We start from the raw sequence: 23330 nt of genomic DNA, 5'->3' as shown, positions 1-23330 counted from the left end.
CAAGAAGGCCCTCTGCCTGGTTCCCTATAGCCTCACTTCTTGTAGTAAGGGAACTACCAAAAAGCCCTTGGAGCCTTTACCTCGGTGTCTGGGCTGAACGATGGAGGTGGAGACGCTTTTTCCGGTATACTGTCACTTAAAGAAGGATCTGAAATACATTCCTTGAAGCTTGAATTTGCTTTATTCTGGATTGTTTTATTTGATGTTTTAATGTGTTGTAAACTGCTTTGAGATTTTTTATTTAAAATATAAAGCAGTATAGAAATGAAATGATAATAATAATAATAGTAATTAAAAACAACAACTCGGGGGGGGGGTGCCTAGACATTCTGTTGTGATGACCGCAACCTAGGTTTAAGGTACCATTGGTGATTAGCTTATATATCTGAGTTTCTAACACTGCACCCCAATCTCTGTCCAGTGATGTGAGATTCCAGGGGTATCAGACAAGCTTACAAGGTTCTGTGTTCCCTTTTGGGACAGTGAGGCACAGCAGAGACTGTGGTGTTTTTGTGATATATGGTTTATTTACACATATATACAACCTGAACCTAGATGAAGGGATTTCAGAGTATTCACAGCCCGAACGGTTCTGGCCTTCTCCTTAGGCGCAGCATTGGATTCAAAGAACAGCAAAAAGCTGTGTTTCCTTTTTTCCAGCCTGCCACAGCCAGCCCACTTTGTATTCTGCCCCCACTTACTCTACCACCTTTGGTCTCTGCCCACCAACACACAGCTGGAGGAGGGCCCCCCCTCCTGATCTTCGCTCTCTTGCTGGTTTCCTTGATGAGCCATTATTCTGCTTTGTTCCTAAATGACTTACTCTCAGCTAGCCCTGTCAGATATGTCTGGCTTGTTAGCATAAGCTAAACCCGACAATTTCTGTGTTTGACACAGTTTAATCAAATCAAACCTTGATTAATTCTAACTTTTACTAATTCTAGGATTTATGGATGCCTTGCACCCACAAAGCTCTGGCACCCCAGCACATAGCATTATGTTCAGCCTGTGTAAATAAACCTTATGTCATAGAAGCTTCATCATTCTCTGGTGACCGTAATTTCAAGGAAGTCAATTCCAAGGGATAGACAGGGACCCACTCCAAGATTGAGTTTGTGCATAACAATATGCTTTTCCTTCCCCAGCACTGTGGTAGTTGAACAGTGGTGGGTGGCAAATGCCTTACTGGCCTTCACTGCATATCTGGCTGTTCAGTATTGCCAGGACAGTGTTAATATGTTGCAAAGATGTACTGGAATGTCTGCTGATAAATCACAACACAAGCTGGTATCAACCAGTACAAGAAGTCTTAAGATGGGGCTGTAACTCAAACTCAAATGAGTGGCACTAATGTTTCAAATATATGTTTAACGGGTTTGAGTCCTTTGTAGGAATAAAGTGTAGTATGTATTTTGAGATCAAACTAATGTCAAGGGCAGTGGTCAGTACATTGATGCTGCTATAGAAAAGTCGGAGCCATTCCTCTCTCTGTCATAAATCCTAGCCAAAACCTTCATCAGATCTGATGCTGCGGCATATTTCTTGTTGACTTCAGTGGGTGAGATATGCATCATATAAACACAAAGGGATGGTTCATTTGATACAGAAAGCTAGCAAAGTTAGAACAGACTAAAATAGTCTCTCCCCCCCCCCCGCCCCCAATTCAAAGAGCAGCTACTGTAAATAGGTGCTAGCATTTTACAGAAGGATAGTGTAGAATATAGGCCAGAAACTGACTGACTGATTAGCTGAGATGGATTAGAAGGCCATTCAGCATACTAATGAAAATAAACTAAATTTGGAGATTGCTGTAACACATTTGGATGGTGTCCTAAAACAAAGCAGTTTCTGTCAGCTATTAGAGAAGATGGGCTGATGCAGCAAGAAAGCCATTATATCAAAACTTTGATTTGCCATCAGCTATTTTTAATTAGCTGTGTAAAGTGGAGACTGTCTGTCAATGAGAAACAAGTAAAGTTTGAAGTCCAACCCACATTTACTCATGCTTTGTAGCAAACACTTCACTGTCAGCATAAGAACATAAGAAAACCTGAGGTATCAGGCCAGTGGCTCATCTAGGAAGGCATTTTGTTCTCATAATGGCCAAACAGATGCCTAAAGTATCCATGACAGGGGCCTATTCAACCTCTGCTTAAAAACCTTAAATGATGGAGAGACCACCACCTCCTGAGGCAGTCTGTTCCGCTATCGAACAGCTCTTGCTGTCAGAAAGTTCTTCCTGATATTTAGTCAGACTCTCTTTTCTTATAACCTGAATTGATAGTTTCAAGTCCTACCCTCCAGAGCAGGAGAAAACAACCTTTAATAATAATAATAATAATAAATTTTATTTATATCCCGCCCTCCCCAGCCGAAGCCGGGCTCAGGGCGGCTAACAACAATAAAAGAGTACAAAAGTACAGCACAAACAACACTCTAAAATCATTCATTATAAAATTAATTAATTCAAGCCACTGGCAACCATTGGTCCAGAGCTCCGCGAAGATTGCCGAGGGAGGGAGTCAGGCTGTGCCCTGGCCAAAGGCCTGGTGGAACAGCTCTGTCTTGCAGGCCCTGCGGAAAGATGTCAAGTCCCGCAGGGCCCTGGTCTCTTGTGACAGAGTGTTCCACCAGATCGGAGCCACGGCCGAAAAAGCCCTGGCTCTAGTTGAGGCCAGCCTAACTTCTCTGTGGCCTGGGACCTTCAAGATGTTTTTATTTGAAGACCGTAAGTTTCTCTGTGGGGCATACCAGGAGAGGCGGTCCCGCAGGTACGAGGGTCCTAGGCCGTATAGGGCTTTAAAGGTTAAAACCAGCACCTTAAACCTGATCCTGTACTCCACCGGGAGCCAGTGCAGCTGGTATAGCACCGGGTGAATGTGATCTCGCAGCGAAGACCCCGTAAGGAGTCTCGCTGCAGCATTCTGCACCCGCTGGAGTTTCTGGGTCAGTCTCAAGGGCAGCCCCACGTAGAGCGAGTTACAATAATCCAGTCTGGAGGTGACCGTCGCGTGGATCTCCATCTTCCATGTGACAGCCCTACAGATATTTGAAGATGACTATCATATCTCCTCTCAGTCTCCTATTTTCCAGACTAAATATGCCCAACCCCCTCAACTGTTCCTAATAAGGCTTGGTTTCCAGACTCTTGATCACCTTGGTTGTCCTCCTGGGCATATGTTCCAGCTTGTCAATATCCTTCTTAGACTGTGGCACCCAGAACTGGACACAGTACTCCAGGTGGGATCTGACTAAGGCAGAATAGAGCAGTACAATGTCTTCCCTTGATCTGGACACTATACTTCTGTTGATGCAGCCTAGAATGGCATTAGCTTTTTTTGCTGCTGCATCACACTGTTGACTCAAGTTAAACTTGTGGTATGCTAAGACCCCTAGATTCTTTTCACATGTACTACTGGCAATCCAGGTGTCTCCCCATCTTAATATTTGTGCATTTGGTTCTTCCTGCCTAAGTGTAGAACCTTACATTTGTCCCTATTCATTCATTCATTAATTTTGTCTCAGTTGTCCGATCTGCTAAGGTCATCTTGAATTCTGATTCTGTCTTCTTCAGCACTAGCTACCCCACTAAGTTTGCTGTCATCTGCAAATTTTATGAGCAATCCCCTCAATTCTTTCGTCCACATCATTTATAAAGACATTGAACAACAAAGGACCCAGGACACAACCCTGTGGCTGCTCACTTGTCACTTTTCCCCAGGATGACGAGGACCATTAATGAGTACTCTTTGGGTTGGGTCAGTCGACCAACACCAAATCCACCTAACGGTTACCCAATCCAGACTACAATTTACCAGCTCCTCCACAAGAATATCATGGGGGACTTTATAAAAAGCCTTACTGAATGAGTGAAGATCATACAATATAATGTGAATAAGAATACTGATGTGAAAATGTGGAGAGCTTAAGGGTGGGAAAATGAGAAACTACAAGAAACCAAAGTTGACAGATATGCCCATCCTTAAACCAAGGGTGGAGTACTTCTGGCCCTTGAGCTGGAAATAGTTTACAGCTGAATTTCACCTGGGCTTTTCAGTTCCCTTCCTGCTCAGCAGGCAGCAGCTGAGAGGAGAAAGTTATTTGGTGTTATGCAGTCTGTGTAGCTGCAATTCTTTTCTTTGCAAGATAATCCGCTTCAGGAAGATCGAAGTAGAGGGGGAAATAGCCTGGATGAAATCCTTGCAAACATGGTTAGTGTGTTGGACTGGAGAAAACAGGTTAAAATCCTCACGTAACCCAAACCCCATTGGCTTAACCTAGTTTACAGGTTGTTAGTCCTCCTTGAGAACCTTTGGGTATGCTTTTGGGTTCCTTTGAGGGAAGGTAGGATATAAATGTAGGAAAATGAATAAATAAAATATCATTATCTGGAAATCAATCTAGTGTATTGGTAGAAGAGAGCCTTTCATGAGTAATTCTGTCCACAATTAAAGAAAAAAAGATTCAGATGTAAATGCATGTCAAACCAATTATGAGACCAACACAGGAAGTCCCACCATTTATTGCTGATTTTAATTGTCAACTATATAAAAATTGCTCACTTTCTTGAAGTGTCGCTATCAACACTATCATTCTTTTAAAATTAAACATGAGGCCCTGCTATCGTCTTTTATATTCTGCATTCATTGATGGGGCATTATACCTGATCCCACTTCCAATAGTGTTTCCACCTGCAACAGTTTTGGCATACATACTGTTTTATTTTGTTTTTTGGACAGAGTGTGTCCAATAGCTGCTTGCTATCCAAACCTTTTCATTCCACAAATATTTTGGGTATGTTTTTTGTTCTGCTTTTTTGGTACTGTAGTACAGTAGTGCCCCTATTATTGCCCTAGATAGCAATACTGTGGTATTGTTTGGGAAGCACTGCAGAACTAATAAAGCTGAATGATGTGTGGATGGTCCAGTATAAATCCAGTGTGTCATGCACAATTACTGCTTCACTGCTATGTTGCAGAATATACTTTCAAAAAACCCTAGTTTGGCAGGGTTCATTCTTCGCCAGGGTAACTTTCATAGAATACCTGTCCAATAAATGTAGGTAGACTCACAAAATACACAAACTTTTGGTAACTAAATCATGTTTGGGAAAATTAGGAAATTTATAGCCAAGTCTTTTATTTCTCTTTTGTCTTTCTTCAAATAATCATCTTACTCATCATACATGCCAATTCTAATGATTTGTTTTCTTTAAGCAAATCAACATTACAATGACAGAAGGGTTTTCTTTTTTAAGAAAAAAACAGACTCTTATTGGAGTTACAATATTTCTTTTTTTGATAATTTCTGACAGAAGTCAATTTTGCCCTAATTCTGGAAAAAATTATATGTAAATAGGATCATATGAATAGAACATATTGGCATATAAGTGCTTGCAGAACTGGGTCCTTTGTTTAGAATAACAACAAAGTGAGGTAAGAACAGTCAACAAAAATCATCACACTGTGACAACATAACTTCAGCATAAGAATCAGGTCTCCTTTTGAAATGTGAAACTATTTCAACAATCATGCCAGCATAATTTATCAATGTGCAACTAATTAAAACAGCATAGCAGTCATGATAAAATGTAACCTAATGACCTCGGATGAGAGGGAACTACATACTGTACAACAGTTCCTTTTGATGTATTTAAATTCTTTTCTTTATTTATACATTCAGTCCTCATCCAAATTAAGTAGTCAAATGATAAAACAAAAGAAAAACACCTACCAACTCACAAACAGGGCGTTATTACTGCTACTGCACCATCTTGGCATGCAAGTAACTATGTAGTCAAAGTGTAAACAGTGAAATGTCTCCCCCTTCCGGAAATAAAATGATTTTTTAATTGAAAAATGCAGGTATAATTATAAACATCAGTTATATTTGTATAGCTTTCATAATTAGCACAACTCCACTTTAAGTAAGAGTTTATACCTCTGCTGATAGATAACTCCCATACAGGCAGCTGTCAAACTAAGGACTGCTACTTTGCCCTTATGAGGAAGTTCTTGCAAGACGACTGGGTGGGGAACCTGCCGTGACCAGTTCAGAGTGCAGCTCAGCTCCAAAGAAAATTGTAGATTTAGTCTTCTTCATTTCAGTGATGCTTAAGTTGAAGAATTAAATACGTAAATTTAATTGATCTTGAATGCATTTAACATTCCCTGAATTTGAGACATTAAGCCTAAATACAGTGGTGCCCCGCAAGACGAATGCCTCAAGATGGAAAACCCGCTAGAGGAAAGGGTTTTCCGTTTTTCAATGCGCTTCGCAGGACGAATTTCCCTATGGGCTTGCTTCGCAAGACGAAAATGTCTTGCGAGTCTTGAGATTTTTTTTCGCTCCCCCCCCCTTTTTCTAAGCTGCTAAGCCTTTAATAGCCTTTTAGCAGCTAAGCCGCTAAGCCGCTAAGCCTTTAATAGCAGCTAAACCGCTAATAGCGCTAATTCGCTAATAGGGTTGCTTCGCAAGACGAAAAAACCGCTAGACGAAGATACTCGCGGAACGGATTAATTTCGTCTTGCGAGGCACCACTGTATAAACGTGCTTCATCTGCCGCCACCTTCCGCAAACAACTTTTACATTAAATATTATGGTTGGACTCCAACATTAGTTATAACTAGAATAGACCTACTGAAACAAATGGATTTGATAATAATAATAATTTGTAACAATAATTTATTATTTATACCCCGCCCATTGATTTTCAGTGGGTCTACTCTGAGTATGACTTAGTTGGGTACCACCTTAATCATTCACCTATTGAGTGACATTCCACTTATGATCAGAGAGTTGGGGGAAATTCCAAAACAACAAGGGAGGTGGTGTGGCAGCTGAAGGGAAAATGGCCAAAAATTGGTCCCCCTCCTCTGTGAGTAGTTACCTCTGCTGGATCATTGTTCCTTTTGTGAATGGAAGGGCTGAACTGCATAATGAAAATAAAACAAAGACGCTGCTTGATATTTTCTTTAAAATAGCCAAAAAATTCCCTTTAGCTTTTGTTGATAAGGTGATCTCACATACAGAAAAGTCATTCCAAGAGTTCCAAGTGACAAAACTTCCTACAAGCCACTGGGGACTTTATTTTAGGGTACAGTGGAATTACTTAAATGCAATGAATACGAAGAGCTTGGATCTGTTGCTCTGAGAGGGAGGACTGTGATAAAGGGGTAAGTGTGGCCAGGGGAACATTATTCTGCAAATAAGCGGATATGGCATTAATTTTAACACTGGACATTGAGGCTACCATTTGCCACAAACTTGAGTATGCTTGAGACTATTGTAACCAATAGACGTCAGCATGCTTAAAGCTACATTTGACTTCAGCCTTCACAATTATGTTAGTTAAAAAAGCATCAGATATTCTTCTGCAGAGAGTCTTGCAATTTTTGATCTCCTGGGGTCTTGCAATTTTGGAGATGGCTATTGGGGGAAAAGGGATCTTGGCTGCTGGACACACTTTCCCAAACTCAGTCAGATCTGATAATGAGTTAGTTGGTTGGCATGGAAGACAAGCATGTACTCTTTGCTGTATTCACCATTCTGAATTCTTACATAGTAGAAAAGTCCAGTCTTTATCCTGCTTCAGACCTTAGACTGTGGCAGGGTCCTTTGGAAGGCAGAAATCTTTGATATGCATAAATCCTTTCAGAGGTTTTTTTTGTTACATCTGGCTCATTGAAATACATGGTTTTTGCTATATCTGCCTATCACAAAGTTCAAATTATGCCTTCATTTCAGGGTAATGATAATATTATTTATATCCCTAATAATGTCAGTTTCTGCTTTCTTAGATGTGTGTATCTCAGCACTAATCAAGCTGAGAAACTGAATAACTCAACACTTCTAGCTATATAACAAGTCCTTTAGACTTACTTTAATTTTCCATGATATATTTCCTTCCACATTATAAAACAATGTACTATCTTTTCCCATACATTTTTCTTTATTTCCTGATATGAATAACAAGAAGTGTGGAGAAGTATTTTCATATCATTACTGATGTCAGAATCTTTTCATAAGGTCCTCCAGTATATTCACCGTTGTCATTCCAGATGCCCTGCTTTGGGGCACAGCGGAAAGAAGGTGCTAATCTATCTGAGCCTGGAGGTTCTTACCACCATTCTTACCACCATCCAGAGGTTGCCTCCATAAAACCTGAGGCTGTATTTTAGCTTACAATGGAAGCTCTTTAAAAAAGAGAAAAAGAAAGAAAAACATTACAGAATATACAAATGTGTTATTTTAATCTCAGACACAAGTTCCTTGACGTGTTGAAAGGTGGTGTTTTCGATTTCTGACTGCCGAACTCTTATCTTTACACTCTGAGGGCTTCTGTTGTGAAATGTCTATCAGTGCACTTGCAATTGCCAGTCCTGGAAGGAAAAGGAAAAGAGGAATTAACATTCTGCTATGAGAATACATTTTTCCTGCTTTCTCTTTCTACTTTCACTGAGAGGAGCTTCTAATTCCACCAGAAACTAGCTCACAAGCAATGGAATCAGACTTGCCATATGACTGCTTGAGCAATTCCTCCTGGTCTAGTACAAAAGTTATGAGAGAAAACATACAAAACTGCAGTATTTTAAGCACAGAAATCATTGTGTTTATGTATTGCCTTTAGGAAAGCATGATGGAAAAAGAAAATCCCAAACTAATAATACCACTAACTAGCAGCGATACTGATATAGTAGAATACCCCTATTTTCATCTAAGGAATGTTGGAGGGTATGACAAAAGTAAATAAGACACTTGTCACACACTGTAGCTGGGTTTTCATATAAACAACAACAACAAAGCAATACCAGAAGCCAGTGAAAGCAAAGAGTTATAGTCCTCTGTCCCTGTGCCACAGTACCAATCCCACTCCTTCCCTGCTGGCTCTTTATTTTTAAAAACAGATAGACATCCAACTTGTTGCCTAGGGTGTATTAATTAAGGCTTGGGAGACACAGATTTGAGCTATTTTATCTAAATACTGCTTCCCATCAAGTGAATTGCAGTGGGTGGGTTAGGATTAGGATTTAGTTAGGATTTATGAGACAAGCAGCACAAAAACCCAAACAACAAAACCAGTACTATAAAATACTATCTACAAAAAGCACTGGGTTTTTTGGGTAAAAAAAAAAAGAAGAGAGGTGCCAGATCATATCTTGATAAAAGTGCTGTGGGTACCAGCACAAAATGGCTGCCGTGGGCTGCAAAAAAAAGACGTTATAGTTCTTTGTACCATTGAGCAGAATCACCAAAAGCACTTTAAAATCCCCAACCATGTTACATACTTAAAACCAGATCTTAAAAGGCCTGGAAGAACATAAAAGACTTAAGCTGGCACTGAGGAAATCAGCATGTGCGCAAGGCCAGGGCGTCAGGGGAAAGGAGGCATCTGTGAATTGCCTTACTAACTACAACTCTGCATGTTTTGTCAGTTAAGAACAGCCATGAGAATACAATATTTGAAGATTCTTGACTTTGATTTCTAATTGTGCCACCATACACTGTTCTTCAGTTCATTGAGTGGATGTCAGTATGCAAAAATTAGGTGTATCTGTAAAATATTCCCTCTCATACTTTTTACTGAATCAAAATCATTTCCATGTTGCAAAAGCACAGATACAGAGAGCAAAATCCAACATGTGCAAAGAATGTTTCATGGCTTGTCAGAAGACCCAACGGGGTTCAAAAGGGACAGTTATTTCTCAGGGGGCAAAGTTAAAATGTAGAAGTTTGGATTCACTATATGCTTTTCCAGGTTCCACAAGAGTAGATCAACTTGTTGAAAAACTCTTCCCTGCTGTTCACAGAGAAGGCGGCTAGTTGATCTCTCCCCACATCATTCTGGATGCTGTCAGATGCTTCCCCATGATACTAATTATGGCAGCATCTCAGGGCAGGGCCATCTTTCTCCTCATGAGTCAGAGTATTTTTTCCACTGGCTTTGTTGTCCCACAGCCTGACTCTTGTTAAGCGCAGCTGTGAAACTCCTACATAGATGCTTCTTTTAATCTTCCTCCCTGCTCAGGATCACTTCTTCACGTTGCACTAAACACGTAGTTTGGTGATGCTTGTTTATTATGCTTCAGGTAGCATGGAGGGGGGATCAGAACTGTGGTGCATGTGATAAATACCTTTTGTAGTGGTCCCAAAGAAAACCCTCCTTGCCTGGAATGTCTGTTTACCACAGAAAGGAAGCTGGCACTACCACCATTGGGAACTTCTTTCCTATGACAAATAGCAGTGTGTGTGTGTGTGTGTGTGTGTGTGTGTGTGTGTCTGTGTCATCTGTATGTATGTGTATATGTATAGATGTTTATTGGAACTGCAGCATGAGAAACTGCACCACACTCCTTATTCCTTTTGCACATGTGAATGCTATTTAAATTACATAATCAAGCATGCCTTGCCACATTGTGTGATGTAGTTTGGCCCTAATTCATATCCTTTAATGGATCCATACAAATTAACATACACAAGCATGGGCCATGAAATCATTTCCCACATCATATTTGCCATTCTCTGATTCTGCATCATTCAGTAGCACTATGGCATTGGTGGCTAGAATAGCAGTGTTCAGCATGAAATTGTCCTTCGTAAGAAGAAGTGCTAGGGGTTGTAGCCAACGGTAGTTGGAGTAGACCCATTGAAGTTAATAGAAATGACTACCTTACGTTCATTAATTTCAGTAGGCCCTTTCTGAAGAAAGCTTAGTTGGACAGAAAACCAGGACTTGCTTTCAGCCCTCGGGATGAAAGAAAGATCCAAATTAATTGGTGCCCACCAGTCTTAAAAATATAACCTAGGTTGTAGTCCAAACACATTTACCTGAGAGTATGGTTAGAAAGAAACATGCACAGGATTGCATCATTAATGTGGTTTCAAGGTGCAAAAGACACCAGACATCCACAGGACTCTAAACCCAATGTTCAGGCTACTGAAGAACTCTTGAATTTGTGAGTAAGTCAGGAAGAAATGTGTATCCTGGAGGTTGGTAGAGAGCCCAAGTCAGCTTACCATAGCTGTCCAAGGACCTTTTACATCTTTATTTCTTTTAGGTCATGCTCTGATAAATACCAAATACGGTATGTTTTCATATGTTGTGTGTGTGTTTCTGTACTGCCCACTCCTGCTTGTAGTTGAGAAACCTCTTGTTTCTGTCTTTCTCTTTGCTCTGAGAACAATTAAAATATTTCCATATGCATGGCTCTTGTCTTAGACTGGTTCCAGTTGATATTAGCCTCAAGTTTTCACTTTCATTGATGCCTTTCTAGCCCTTGCACCAGACTATGACCTGTCCTCATTTCCAGTGCCAGTGCATCCACTTCTCTGGCACACTGAGGCATTGTTGTGCAGCATTTTTAAGTGTCATTCAGTCTCCACAGACCAGGTCATACTAGTGAATTGATTTAGTAGTAAGCAAACAAGCAAGCAAGCACCAGATTGATACTTGCTTGTCAGCAACTGTCTTTAGTTAAATCTTCAAATGTTACTGCTTTTTACTGTTACAGTTAGTGAACTGATCTAGGATCAGGCTAGGGATAGAATGTGCTCCCCAAAAAAACACATCAAGGCACTTTTTACCGGACACCCTGAACTCACAAAAGAGCTGAACCTAACCTGCTTTTCCCAAGTTTTCATTTTCTTGAAATATGCTTTATTGGATGCTGTTCCTCTTACTCCACTATTCAGAAGGAACTGCTTCTTTTCAATCTAAAACTGCATACTGGGACATGCTTGCATGCTGTTAGAGTTCCATTAATATCAAGTCACTCCAGAAGATCATTTTTCAAAACGTCACACAAATCATCCAATGGAATTCACTTACCGTGTTCTCTAGGCCCAACACAGTTCCTTGTTATCAAAGCAGTACAATTAACTAGGGGAACAATTCATTACTTCAGATTGGCGGTCTAAAAGAATTTCATTACCAAGTCAAAATGATGCACAGACGCTGCTGGCAAGTAGAATTTACATCAAAATGCAACCAAAGAGTCAGTAAAAATGCTGGGGCTTAAATATTTATTATATGCTTTACCTTTATTTAATAGGGTTGTGTTTCTAAACAGTTAGAGTTAATATTATTGGCTGGAAATGTAAATCCTATGATAACTCCCATTTGTCACCCCTAGTTTCATGGCTTGTTATAATTTACTTCATGCATTCCCCCTTTAAAAATACTCCCTCCTGAGCTGAGAGCCTCTGTTTCTTCAGTTCTGTAGCAGTAGTACTGTAGAATCAGCATGGTTCAGTATCAAATCACAGAAGCAGAATTAATGGGTCACATGTACAGGCCAGAAGCTTCTCTGTGATCTTGAGGTCAGGAAATTCCAAGTCCATCTTGGAATAGGATTTATCAAATCAGTTTTAGCTTTACAGAAATGGGGATGACCAGTTTCATAACCTTTGGTTAGGAAACAATCGATAGTTTCCTTTAGTGAATGCTAGAGACACCATTAAAAGGAGCGGCCAATCCAATATGCCAGAGAAAATGACATTATTATTTTTAAAAGACAACACCAGAAACAAGAAAAAACAATATTATCTTGGTTGTACATAGAACAACTATAGTCTTCCCTAATGGCAATTTAGTGGTAATAGTTGATCCTCAAGCACTAAATGCCTAACTATAAAATTACTGGTGTGCGGGTTTTTTATTTTTAACAATTATGCAGAACAATTAATAAGTACAGAAATAAAATGTACCACAATAAAGCAGATTGCCTTGCAAACTGTGGTGTGCAATTTAAGATGTAAGTGCAATACTTGAATTTTACATTTGAACAATAGGCTTTGAAAATGGATTCATTCTGAGATAGCTTTCCCCGCTCCCCACAACTTTTGCAAGAGCAGGCAGTACTATACATTTTAATTTTCCAGCAAAACAGCTTCATTAGGCGTGAAAGGTTAATTGCAGGCTTAAGTGCAATTCAGGGAACCACACGTGAGGCTTTGGTGAATAGAGCCGCCTGCTACAGAAGGCAGTGAGCTATAAACTGTTTGCCCTGCTGAAATGTTTTACTACCTCATTTACTAACTGTCTTCTTTTACTGCTTGTATTTGTAGTTCTTTTAAACCTTTAATAGCTACAGTTTTATTTCACTGTAATCAGATTTAAATAGAAATACCCAGGCTGGGATGTTTGAATCTCTCTCTCTCCCCCCCCCCCCATTTTGTTGTATACAGTACATACTAACTGATGGAAGACCATATTACCTTCCAGAATAAGAAACCAACATTTTATACTTTAGTTTTATTTGCTGGCTGAGAAATGTAAGTTTCCCCATTCCTCTATTGTTCATTTTAATTAAAAATTTATCATGCTAACGCTTTCTCCTTTGTTAAAGTGAAGGGTGTTAAAGATGACCTGCTAGTTTTGGTTAGGCAGATAATTGGAATACATCCCCCTTTTAAATACATATTATTGTAAGATACCATTCTGGATAGATAACTTTATTAGATTAAATTACTGGCATTTCCACATTGTTATGCAGAATCTGAACATTCACAATACGGAACACACTATGATAATTACAGTAAAGACCCATCAGTGTAGAATCTTTAATACTCTAAATGAAAATTAAAGAAGTTAACCATAATGTCACAAAGAAATTTAGAACAACAACCAGATTAGGCAAGAGTTGTCATGCAGGCAAGTTAATAACAGAAAAGATGGTGCTCTAATGCCGTTTGAAACCAAAAGCTTCACATTTCAGCATTGCTGCAATTTCCTTGGTTAGTTTCCCCCCCCCCAAAAAAGCTCCTGTAAAAGCCCAGTAACTGAGGACTAAATGCAGCTGCATTAGTGCAATGAACTCATTACTTAGTATATTAATAATATCAGAGATCCCTGTACCTATGAAAGTTAATGCAAATGGCTCTAGTGAAATTTCAACCCTACTGAGAAAATAATGGGAATTAGAATGGCTAATCAGTGGTTACATAGATCACCATGGAGCTCAACAAGTACATCTTCATTTTTATTTCATCAATACTATTTATAATTACACACTGGGCATTTTTACTAGGTTCTGTCATTTATTATGATCGTTTCAGTGCACTAAAGCACTCTGCAAGCACATATGAAAATATCCTGGTTCATCAACTCTCATTTATAATGGTGTGAGCACTATCTTAATGTTATGCCAGGGTTTCTCCTCTTGCTAGCCTTATTTATAAACATTAACTTCACTTGCACCCATTATTCAGAGAGAGTACATTTACTGAATGCATCGTAAACCGAAGAAGAACTGAAAGGTACAAATCAGGTGCCCTTAGCCATCCTTTCCTCATCTCCCACCTCTGTGTTCAAAGATGCTGTGTTGGACTCAGCTCACAAAGCAAGGCTGCATTTCAGCCCCCATTCATTTCAACTGGGTTTATCTGTAGCCAAACCCTATTAAAATGAATCAAGGTGCTCTCATTTCTTCTTTTGTTTTGTTCCATCATGGAACGAAAGATGGCATACATGTAGTTCTCAGGCAGTCACCTTTCTTCCCCTATTCCTCTTTCTTCAGTCCCCAGTTTACCGTCTCTGTTCCCTTCCTCCAGGCTCCCCCTCTCTAAGACCCTGGTGTCCTTCATGTCACCTTTAGACTTCTGCTTCCCCTCTCCCTCATTTTTGGCTCACTTCTACCTCCTTACCTAAAGTACCCTCTTGTTTTTCACTGTCAGTTTTTGGTTAGGATGTGGAAAAGTATGTCCATTTAAGTAATGATATGAATTACAACTCCATTAAATCAAATATTTGTATTGTAGGCAGATCAGTGCTATTTTCTTTTATGGAACAAAATCCCATTCAGTAGTACTTTGTCTTGGACTCACCACATGGAAGCAACTGTCACCACAACTGTCATCCCTAAATATGTAGCAAAATAAACATTCTCTGAGAGGCAATTATGTTGGCAGATTTATAAACTAAAGTGCCTTGAAATAACCTTTGGAAGCAAATTTTGGAAGCTAAAAAGATGTGTTCAGCAGCTCCCTAACACTGCACCTAACTTCTTAAAAATCCAATTACACAGACTTCTTACTTAGCATAGATATTTGATGCATGATAGATCCTTTCCACCCAAATAATCAGTTTCTACTTTTAAAGTGTGTCTGCTCATTAATAGTGAATCAGTTAATCATAAGAAGACGCACCTCTGCTCTCACAATGCTGTTTGTTCTTCTAATTTGATTTCAAGGAAATCCTTATTCACTGATTTGTGACTTCACAAGAATATAGTGTAGTATGTTAACCACACCTGAATCGTGTGTGATCTCCAAGGTAGAAGAGAAAACTCCACCTTACCTTATTGTAAACAGTGAAGACTCTGCAACATTAGTGACTTACAGTTTGTAGTTTGCATTTTTCAGCTGATTCTGTTTTCTGCTATTAAATCAGTGTCAAAGCAGATCAGCAAGAGCTAGGTGATTGGAACTTAAAGGATGGAAAGCTGTAACTAGGAATTTAAAAATTTTCCCCACTCCAATTCTACAGTCAGTAACCTCAAATCTTATGACTGGAATAAATTATGCAAAATGATCAGTGCACATATATATGCATATGCATGTTCTAATTCATAATTCAAGCAGAACTGCTTGTTTCCATGTTTTGCTTCATTTTAGGGAAGTAAACTTTTTTAAAAGGGGGTAAATGCAAATAGGAGACCCTGTAGTGTGATAAGGACCATCTAGTTTTATACATCCCTTATGACCATGCTTTGGAACAGACTTTTTTCCTCCCAGAAATACAGAAAACTAAAGCATTTATCATCCATTTACAGTTACTAGTATAATCTCCTTTAATCCATGTATTTACCCTGGAAATCTCATTCTGCTGTTATCCCACATGCCAATCAGAATGAGCTGTTGACAGAGAAATGTCACACATATCAAAGAAATGATAGTCCTTGAAACACAAAATGTATGTCTTCATTTTACCCAGACTTTTTCGCTTATGTTTTCTATTTTACCTGTTCCAGTGAAAGCCCAAAGCCTTGCTAAAAATATAATCTGTTGAATAAGAGTATTGGGTTTTGGAAATCCTGGTTTAAAATCTGTGGGGGAGAAATCTTTCTTAGCCTCAGTTCACCATCTGAAAAGTGGGTGTTGTGAGGATCTGTGAGATAAGGAAAAGCACACTATAAAGCACACTGCATACTTAAAGTAATATGGAAATGATCAATAATACTAAATTGGGAAAGCAACAGAATCTTCAGTTTTATCGGAAATGTCAGTGGCTTGTAACAATTTCTTTCTTTTCATTCTTTTCTTCTTTTGTACTGAAATTAATGATAATATTCTACAAAACTGATATGTGATGCTATCCCTTACAAAATCCTGCCATTTCCAAAGAGATTCATGGTGCTTCATTTTCACTTCAAATAGATGCCATATAATAGGGAAAACCTGCTCGATCTGAGTAATGATCAAAGCATCACTATCTTTGCTGTTGATATTGTGGTTAGGTTTGACAGTCTCCTGATAGGAGCTTAGCAAAGGAGAAAGAAAAACATTAGAAGCATAAAGTGTCCCATTTGCTTTTGTCTCAGATACTCATTTCTTCTTCGTTCCTTGTTAAAATCTATCCTTGTCAGACTACTTCAAAGCTTCCCCATACTCCACATTTTGCCACCTCCTCCATGGCAAATCCAACTCCTTAGTGGACATTAGCTGTGGCCCATGTGGAAAGCATGCCATTCTTCCAAGTCCCTATCACCAAGCAGTAGCCGAAGGAGAGAAAGCTATGTGCTTTAAAGTTTAATCAGTTTCGGATTTGTTTTATCTTCCCTATAAAACAAATGTACTGGTTGCCACTATCCAGTGATAAAGAAGGGTGAACAGGAAGAGGTGATTTTCATAGTGCAAGCCATAGTTGTCATTTCAGATGTTTACTGCAACAATAGTTTTCCACTCCAAGACAACAAAATTTGGGTACCTAGTCGGGCAAGGTCTGGGCTGGAGCCCAGTGCAAAAGGAACAGAGTCCATAGGAAACTACCAGAGACATAAGTCTGTTATTACATTACATGTACATAGGAAGCTTCCATGCCGCAAGTCAAATCCATCTAGCTTAGTATTGTGAGCACTGACTAGGAGCAACTCTCCAGGGTTTCATACAGGGAGTCTCTCCCAGTGTTGCCTGGAGACGCTGGGGATTGAATTTGGGACTATCTACATGCAAAACTGATGCTCTGCCACTGAGCTATAGCCCTCTTCCAAGTCTTCTACTGCCAAGCAACCCTTCTATAAATAATGCAGGCCAACACAGTTGATATGACATAGGCTACAAATGTATCACATAGGAAGAACTAAAAGTGCAAAACTAATTTAAGACCATGTCTGTCACTCACATAAATAGTATTAAGAAATTAAACACCTGGAAAATATTCTAAAAATGTGTATCCATTTTACAGATGGGAAACACTAAGAGTATCTAGTTTGTAGACAGCTTATTCTATGAATCCATAGCAGAGAACCCAAAGTGTATAGCTCAAACAAGTGGACCAAACTACAAGCTTCAAATCAAGCAAGCCCATAGAAAGAACTCAATCCGCACAAAGCAGATTACCCAGTCTTAGGGCTTTTTGAGGGTTCCAGTCAATCAGTCTTAAGAGGCTCCTCAGTGTCCCCTTCTGATGCCTTCTCCATACTTCTAGGCAAGAAACTCTTACCTAGGGGAAAGAGAAGGGGGAGGCAGTGATAGGCCCTCTCAAAGATGGGTGGCTAATCTTTCCCAATGGAGATTAGAATTCAGCTAAAACTCTTAGGTTTCCTGCTGGCAAAAAGATGCTCAGTGTTTCATTTCCCACTCACGGTATGGTTCCCGAATGAAGTCCTCAATCTCAATTCTGAGTAGAAATAGAGAGTCTACATCTGTGGGACTCACCTGCCCCAGTATGCATACTTGCACAAAGCATATATGTGCAAAATAAAAATAAAAATACACAACTTTAAAATAATAATGGGAAATCAACATTTGCATCCTTTGACTGGCAATACGGGGCCCAGAAAGCCCCTAATTGGCCGAGTTGGTACCTTTCTATCAGTTTTGCAGCCCTAACATCAGCCCACTCTCATAGACAGACTTGGGAAATAGGATGTAATATACAGAAAGACGCCTGAAGGATAAATAAAGGTAAAATGCAGGAACAGAAAGACAGTGTGAGGCTGAGGGAAATGAATTTGGAGGGAGAATGGTCAGGGTTACAGTTATGAATCATTTATATTTGCCTTGCTTGTTTTCTGCCGTACAAGGAGAAATCCCTTGGCCTTTTGAAGAATGACTCTTTTGCATCTAAAAAGCCTGTGTTATCCAAGACCTCTGAGCAGGGGTAATTGTAATCTAATTGGGACAGTCAGTTCCAGCTTTTATGCAAAAGAGCAGCAGACAGAGCCTAGTTACCAATTGCCTGGGCATGTAACAGCATCTATTTTAGTTTTAGGTTTGTCCTCAACAGCAATGTCTGAAGAACAAGTTGCTTTTCTAAAATTTCCTTTCAAAACTGGAACAACTAGTTGACCCACTTCTATCTCGCTACACATACTCTCAATATATTCATTTCTGGGGTGCCTTTAAACTCTGAATTAGATTTGTGTACCTAGATATCTTCAGATGGACTGAACTTAGTGCTGCAGTTGGCAAAGATGTTACACGACAACAGAGGTTGAAGGTCTTGTACTGTATTTTGTATTGTAGAACTATATTTTCCTTCACAACTCACAAACTTTACTTGGTGATGAGTATCTTCTTAGACAAATTATTATGGTGACCAAAAATTCTGGTACACCACTTTAATCAAAAGTAGATACTATCTTCACCTATAATGTCTTCTATTCTATCTGCACCCATAATGTGTTCTCTCTTATAAATTACATTCGGTAAGGCTGAGTAACTACCAGGATCAGAAGCGTTTTGGGGGGAGGCAGTTGCTAACATTCTGCTTTAATATATTGTCGACTTTTTCCTTTAAGCTTGGGGGGTTTTTTATGAAAAAAATGTTTGTTAAGCAAAATTAAAATTTTCCAGTTATTCAGTATCCAGCTGAATTCTGCCATTAAATATTCAGTGCATCTCAGATTCCATTGCTAGCAGTCATAATGACAAATAAATAATCTTTGGTATTTAATTCAGGATTAAGTCAACCAGTTCTTAGAATTTGGAAAGCAGATTACTGTGTGAGACCTCCAGGCCTTCAAACATTTGTGATGCATGGCTAGTCAGATTATCTGCAGTACACCCATAAACATCAGATACATCAGGAAAAAAAAGAAAGCGAGAAAAGCAAAATAGTAAATATCCTCCTCTCAATTTTGGCTAGCTCCATTACCAAAGCTGGCCCAATCTCATTCAGCATATTGATTTAACTAAGTCCAGCAGAAATGACTAGGACTTTGCTCATAGGTTTGAGTCACAGGAATGTTTTCCATTGAGCAAGCTAATGTGGTGAAGGAACTGTTACAAAAAATGTTGCAGACTCATAAATAATGGAAAAAGTTGGAGCCATACATCAACAAATTATGAAGGCTGCTTTCCTTTTGACAAATGATGTGCATTTTTTTCAAAACTGAATTTTTCTTCTATATATATATAACTGGTGTCTAGTTTTATTTGTAACTTCAAGTTATAAAATACCACTGGCCCATTTACATCAACCATACCTTCATGTCCAATTCCCCCCCTAAAGTTCTCTCCCTGCCCCCCATTAGTTGCATTACTATCTTGTTTGTATAAAGTTGTAAGTCTGAGCACAGATTAGTGCTTCTATAGCACAGGAGAACTTTCCCCTCTTATTTACCACTATGACATCTGCTTTGATCCAGCACAGATAATGCTATAACCCTTGTCAGGAAGCAAAAGGAATATTTTGTTGATTGGTGGAAATACCTGTTTGCTCCATTTCCCTTTTTACAGTAACTTCCCATAGCCCGACCACACATAGTGTTGACTACACTAGATCACTAGCAGGAAGGTGAAGGAGGGAGAGAATGACCTGATTCTGATCTGCGTACTGAGCTCAAGGCAAAAAGGGGATGGGGCAGTCATTTGTGCTGGCTTGCACATAATACAAAAGTACAGTTTAGCAGAACATCAGGGGTGGCTATTTTTTAATTACTGTTTTTGCTGTTGGCTAACCCTCTGAAGACCACATGCCAGCAGTGGGCATCAGCAAATCAAGAGTGGGTATGGTCAGTGCATGCATACATATAGAGGCAGGTATGCACATACAGTGACTACATGGACAAACTTCAGTGAGCCTGAGGAAACCTGGCTTGTGCATCTCCTTCCTCTCTTCCTCCTGCAAGGCTAAGAGGAGGAGGACTGCTGATGAGTTAGTTGAATTTCAAGGGTTTGCAACTTAACACCATGTGAGAACCAGGAATCCTGGTTTAGAACAACAATTAAACAATCTGGTTTCAGTATCCATAGTTTGAAGATGCCCTGTTTAGCGACTAACCACTATTTGTTGTAAACAAGGATCCCTGATTCGTACCTAGCCCTAAGCTAAGGTATCTTCGAAAATTAAAGTAATCATGGTAGAAGTCTTCCTCCCAGCAACGTGGTAAGGGGCAGGTGCAGTCCTGATGCTCTGCTCAGGCTTACTGAGGCTTATGTGTGAACCAGCCCACTGTGTGTGTAGCCACTTGCCTGTGGAGCATTCTTCATCATTGCTCAGAGCTTTTTGTGTCCCTTGGTGAATGCATGTGCACCACATTTCAAAGGCTGGGATAGGTTTATTGTTTTCTTAGTAAGAACAGCCCAAGTTTTAATTCTATCTCATTCCAGTTTGATTTTTAAAAAGATGAAACCAGCAAAATAAAAATAAAAAAATGGATGCATTTGTCTGAGTAAATTGATCCTCTTCTCTTTCCCCTCCCCTTCGTTCTTTCAGCTTGCCTTTCCCCTATGCTTTATTTCAGCACAAAGATCTCAAGGCCACTTGTCTACAGAGATGCTAACACAGAGAGTTTTATTACTATAGCCATGCTTCTAGTCCAAAGGGAGACCATGACAACTGCTTGCTAATACTTCTCATTCCTGGCCTCATTCTTTATTTTGAAATTCAGTATTATTACAAGCAGATTTTAGGGCAACCTTGAATACCTGAAAAGGTTTAAATATTTATGTTATTTGTCAATTTTTCAATTTAATCACTGAGTAAGCTTTCCCCTTTCAGAAAAGAAAAGAAAAAACAAAACCGCTTTCCTTGCTTGCAATGAAAGGTATGTAAACAACTTCTCACATTTGGGAGGGTTTCTCTGTTTTCTCCTTCATTTTCCTTCTTTCATTAATCTTAATCCAAACAAGCTTTTATTTAACACCTGGAGATGAACAACATTTCAAATTTGCAATCTGAAAAGTTTGCAGCTAATGATTGCATACTGTAGCTTCCCTGTCACCCTTTTCCTTGACTTCACCATTCAGATTTCCTGCCACTGGCTGTGTCAGAGGGAGAAGAGGAAGCAGACTGGGAGGAGCAGGTGTTGGAAGCTGAAGAGGTAACAGGATTTAGCGAGAAAGAAGAGGCTGTGGCAGAGAGCAGTCCAAAATCAGAGGAGGAAGCAGAGGCTGACGAGAGGGGCCAAGAGGCACAGATGAGGCAGGCTGCTGAAGAAGCCAGCGCTAGGAAATCTGTAGCCCTCCAAATGTTGCCCTACTAACAGATCTATGGTGAGTGAAATGTTGAATCATTTGCAGGCGACAGATTCAGGGAGATGATTCATATAACAGGTTGGATGTGGACTAAGTTTAATTGAAGTAACCTTCCTCTGAAATCAATGGGACAACTTAAATTATGTCATGACTAAGTCCCACCAATTTCTGTTGCTACTAAGTTCAACTCTGGATCCAACTCAGTGATTGTTAAAATAGCTAATGAAAGCTCTAACCTGCAAAGACCATTTCATTAATAAGGGACTTCCTGTTGCACAGCCTGGTTTTTTGTTACCATTACTTGGTAGTCCGATATCTAATGGATGATCTGTAGTACCTTTATATTGACCAGGAAGACACTTATATAATCACTAGCAATGTGATTTAAGATAATATTTTTGGTCTTTCTAGCTCATGGGTTGGCAAACTAATGTCCGGAGGCCGAATCCGGCCCAATTGCCTTCTAAATCTGGCCCGCGGATGGTCCGGGAATCAGCATGTTTTTACATGAGTAGAATGTGTCCTTTTATTTAAAATGCATCTCTGGGTTATTTGTGGGGCATAGGAATTCGTTCATTTTTTACTTCAAAATATAGTCCGTCCCCCCCACGTCTGAGGGACAGTGGACTGGCCCCCAGCTGAAAAAGTTTGCTGACCCCTGTTCTAGCTGCTTTCCTCACATGTAAGAGTGACTTGCAAACGTGATGAACTAACAACTTCTGAGCCAATAGTTCATGGCTCCTCTATGCTACAGCAATTTTCACAATCTTAAAGATTCATTTGCTAGGAGTATTTGATCTTAGCTAATGACTTGACCGCTGGCAGTAGTGAGGAAAAAGATAGAAAGCATTTTATGAGCTGGTCCATTGCTTGAGATTGCAACACATTTTTTTTCAAATGGTCCTCTATTCATACCCCTCACATTGTCCATTCTAGTCCATATGCTTTTCTAGGCAGCAATAAAGCATACAAATCTGAAAATAATTGGGTGTGAACAATTCAGTGTTTAAGAGCAGTTTGCATTGGTGATGGAATGTTTGCTTTAAGAATTATTTTCAGGAGATATTGATTTGACAATATATTACACAACCACATCTCTGTGCTCTTGGGAAGGCGAAAAATCATGCTCTGCTTAGCATTTCAAATAGTGTCCTAATTTAAATGAGATTTCAACTTTAATGCTTCTTTTTTTAGACTTCTCATTTGCACTACTGCAGTCTTTCAATCCCTTATTAGTCCAAGTATAAAAAGGAGAGAAGATGTGCTTGATGGTGATGATAATAAATATAGTAGGTTAGCATATAACCTCACATATTCAAATGTTGAATGAAAATAAAACTGATTTATTTTCTCTTGTCCCAGCTCAAATATAATGGTACTTGCTGGTCATTATGGTTAAAAAAAAATGCTTAATTCACATGTTGTACCTGCATAAAATTTTATGAATCCTCAAGTGTAATCAAGTGATGCTCATCCATTATGTGTATAATTAGTAAATAATACTTATTTCCCAATAATTTTAGGCTGAAGCCCTCTGCAAACATATAATGCTATGCATAGATGAATGTATGGTGGTGGCCAGGAGTATGTTTGCTGGCCTAGCCCTGATGTCTGCATGTTCAATGGCCCATCACCACAGACATCTATACTTATACATCCAAACGTACATATGCTTTGAATATGCAAACTGT

The 23330-nt window shown here is 39.4% G+C and overlaps 2 protein-coding genes across 10 annotated transcripts in view; one reads left to right on the top strand and one right to left on the bottom strand.

Annotated features, from left to right (window-relative positions):
* The window catches only part of LOC308477450 (uncharacterized protein), a 119923-nt gene that overhangs the window by 76377 nt on the left and 20216 nt on the right, over positions 1–23330 (top strand). For all 7 annotated transcript variants that reach the window (XR_013986566.1, XR_013986567.1, XR_013986568.1 and 4 more), the window contains one exon: positions 21412–21657. Coding sequence is in view for 1 of the 7 variants with exons in the window: in XM_081006041.1 (XP_080862167.1) it covers positions 21412–21647 (236 nt within the window). In the remaining 6 variants the exon portion in view is untranslated. The remainder of the gene's footprint in view (positions 1–21411; positions 21658–23330) is intronic.
* The window catches only part of ATRNL1 (attractin like 1), a 521011-nt gene continuing 502803 nt past the window's right edge, over positions 5123–23330 (bottom strand). Inside the window, exons 29-31 of one of the 3 annotated variants that reach the window (XM_081005955.1) lie at positions 11828–11878; positions 6538–8381; positions 5123–6190 (exon numbers count right to left, since the gene is read on the bottom strand). In XM_081005955.1, the coding sequence (XP_080862081.1) occupies positions 8257–8381; positions 11828–11878 (176 nt within the window). In that variant the 3' untranslated portion in view covers positions 5123–6190; positions 6538–8256. Of the gene's footprint in view, positions 6191–6537; positions 8382–10694; positions 10745–11827; positions 11879–23330 lie in introns of those variants that run through there. The other 2 variants (XM_081005956.1, XM_081005957.1) reach the window with 2 other exon arrangements.

This window comes from Podarcis pityusensis (genome assembly GCF_964106645.2).
Source record: "Podarcis pityusensis genome assembly, chromosome: 5".
In the NCBI taxonomy this organism is placed as follows: domain Eukaryota; kingdom Metazoa; phylum Chordata; class Lepidosauria; order Squamata; family Lacertidae; genus Podarcis; species Podarcis pityusensis.
Note: the sequence above shows the minus strand (reverse complement) of the source record. Positions and strands in the feature narration are given on the sequence as shown.